The following is a 2,626-nucleotide window of genomic DNA, read 5'->3' as shown; positions in this document are numbered from 1 at the left end:
AATTGAATTTTCAAATCAATTTCACTTGATCACAATTATTTCTTCTCATCTCATTCAAGCCTTAATTATCGAGAATAATCCATCCTAGTGGACGACACCTAAAAACCACTATACTACGATAGTTTGTACTAAAACCATTTTTGATCGAGTACAAGCTACTCTAGAATAGTGAATTAGGTTATAAATTATGTTTTGACGTGATAAACGACAAAAAAGCAAGCGATCACCTATCCAATGTAAATATCACAATCAACCTCCCCCAATGTTAACATAATGTCTCCATTGTGTCTCACAAGATTGCTAAACCAAACAGACAGACATTCCTCATGAGACCAAACAAACCCTCACTCTAAGGTCGAATATCAATTTTGATATCACTTATAACTTTTCATTTTTAATGATGTGAATATTATCTGTTTTGACTCCAATAATCCTTCATAACTTTAAAACATGTTTATATAGTTTAAAAAAATCATACTTATATAATATCAAAAACTTTTTTTTTATTCAATGTGAAATATTGCATAGTATGTTTGTTGATAATTTGTTTTTTGCATTAAAAAAAATTGCTTTATTACAAGCAAATTAATACTTTTTAATTTATTAATAATAAAAATATTAAATATACCTATCTTTTCTTTGTTTGTACTCATTTTGATTTGTTTTTTAATATGACGGTTCCAAACCCCTTTCGGTATCTTTTTTAATAAGACGGGTCCACCCACTAATTGTTTTTTTTTCCCTTTTAATAAGTGGGTCCAAGGAGGAAAATTGTATTTAACATCACCCATATCTGCTTGGTATAATCAAAATTAACATTCACACTCCTCTTTATCCACATCCAACCTAATCTCAAAACTGTTACATCAATGGAATAACTTCTCAACTTCTCAGATTGAAAGTGATAAAAGACATTTTACTAGCTCCACTGAAATAAACTCTGGCCCAAAGCTTCGAACATCCAAAATTCACAAGAGGCATGATCATGTATATATATATATATACTCAAACAAACAAACAATCCAACAAATGCATAAAGAAAAGAAAGCAGAACTGCATGGTAGCTAGGAATCGAACAAACACATAAGATCAGAAGATAGTGCCGGTAACTTCTACTAGGATGATGCGCCAGCTACTGGTCTTACTGCATTTTCATGTGCTCTGAACTCTGAGGTGCTGCTTAAGAGATGATGCACCGCCTTCTCAAAATTAACGAACCCCATGAACCAGAAGTCATGCCCATCAATGGTCAGAATCTGGATGTATTTTTCAGATGAATTTTCTCGCATAACCACTGGGTTGACGGTGCCTATGTTCCCCAAAGGTATCACAACCTGTTCAAGAAGCACATGTCATGTTGTAATGATCAGATTTCAAGTTCTGATTAAGAAGCCTAATTTTCCAATCATTTCTTGCTTATTTTCTGAGCAGTCAAACAGAACTAGCTAGTAAGCATTCATGTTTTACCTTGTAGTAGCTCCAAGCCTCCTGCCCAGATGGAGCGGTGAAGGATAAGGGACGGTCACTGCAGAAAGCCACACAAGCAGTTGACAGATAGAGGGTACCGGCAACAGGGCCGGTAGAGGTAGACAGATAACAGGCAAAAGTCTTCTTCAGCTTCTCATTTGGATCTGTTGCAAAAGTCTGCTTGTAGAGAGACTCAAACCCACCTTCTGTGATCGCCTTTGCCGTCAAATTTACCTTCCCCCATGCAGTTTCCGACACCGAGTGCCCCATCTTCACTGCAAATTATTAGGATACATGTTATCAACTTGGACAAAATCCCCTAACAGTGATTGAAATTAATGAAGTTTCTGAACATGAAATTAACTTACAGTTGTGCCAGATGTTTCTGCCAATGGTTTCAGCCTTTCTGCTCCATGAATTGAAGGTGTGAATGACAGGCTCAAAAGGGTTGTTGCTGGGCTTCTCAACAGGGGAGTACTGAACATAAGGCTGGTGGTAGGTATGCTGGTGCTCATCAGCCCTCCACAGGGCTGCCTTCTGGTTGTCTGGGTGCACAGTGGGCACTGCTGGTGCCCCCATCACATGGGTTCCCCATTTCTTGGCGTCCTCATCAGAAGATTGATGCAAAGAAGATGAGGATGATGGTGATTGATGATGAGAATCTGACTCTTTGGCCCTGGGAGATGGAGGAGACTGTTGATTGTGCTGTGGGTCTTCTGATGTGCCAGTCATGGTAGCTAAAATTAAAACAACAAAGAAAGTAGACTTTCTGGGAATCAAGATAAGAACAAGGGCTCGATTTGGGAGGTGGGTTTGAAGAAGTTCAGTTTTATAGATATAAATTTGTAGACTCTGCACACGGTTTTGTTTATTTCCTTAGCCAATAAGTATATGGGTTGCCTACCGCCTAGAAGACACCCAGATGCTTCTGGATCATGCCACGCATTCATTTCTTCAGGGCCCCCACTTAAAGATTTATTTGCTTTTGCTGGGTTGGATTGAAGCATGAATTGGGGCCTTTAAGGTTGGCTTTTTAAACCTGAGCCAAGCAATTGGACCGGGTCCAATTGAAAATCTATCCAAACTAGTGGAACTGTTTTTTGGGCTCTGGGATGATCCAAGTTGCGGCCCCAATTTGAGTAGAGTTGATTTTGGTAGT

General features: G+C 38.5%; 1 protein-coding gene across 1 annotated transcript; it reads right to left on the bottom strand.

Annotated features, from left to right (window-relative positions):
- Nucleotides 1–895: 895 nt before the first annotated feature.
- LOC100248212 (GEM-like protein 5) lies at nt 896–2,347 on the bottom strand. The gene is made up of 3 exons (XM_002263329.4): nt 1,836–2,347; nt 1,468–1,742; nt 896–1,334 (listed from the first exon to the last, which is right to left on the bottom strand). The coding sequence occupies exons 1-3, from the start codon at nt 2,197–2,199 to the stop codon at nt 1,116–1,118; spliced, it is 858 nt and encodes a 285-aa protein (XP_002263365.1). The 5' UTR covers nt 2,200–2,347; the 3' UTR covers nt 896–1,115.
- Between the last annotated feature and the right edge of the window lie 279 nt (nt 2,348–2,626).

The sequence above is a fragment of the Vitis vinifera genome, chromosome 1 (assembly GCF_030704535.1).
Source record: "Vitis vinifera cultivar Pinot Noir 40024 chromosome 1, ASM3070453v1".
Classification (NCBI taxonomy): Eukaryota; Viridiplantae; Streptophyta; class Magnoliopsida; order Vitales; family Vitaceae; genus Vitis; species Vitis vinifera.
The sequence above is the reverse complement of the archived record's forward strand: the minus strand, read 5'-3'. Positions and strand labels throughout refer to the sequence as shown.

Coding starts and splice junctions, on each gene's coding strand:
- LOC100248212 (XM_002263329.4), bottom strand. CDS start 2,199: ATGACTGGCACATCAGAAGACCCACAGCACAATCAACAGTCTCCTCCA. Junction 1,743..1,835: donor CAGAAACATCTGGCACAACT/GTAAGTTAATTT, acceptor AATAATTTGCAG/TGAAGATGGGGCACTCGGTG. Junction 1,335..1,467: donor AGGCTTGGAGCTACTACAAG/GTAAAACATGAA, acceptor CTTCTTGAACAG/GTTGTGATACCTTTGGGGAA.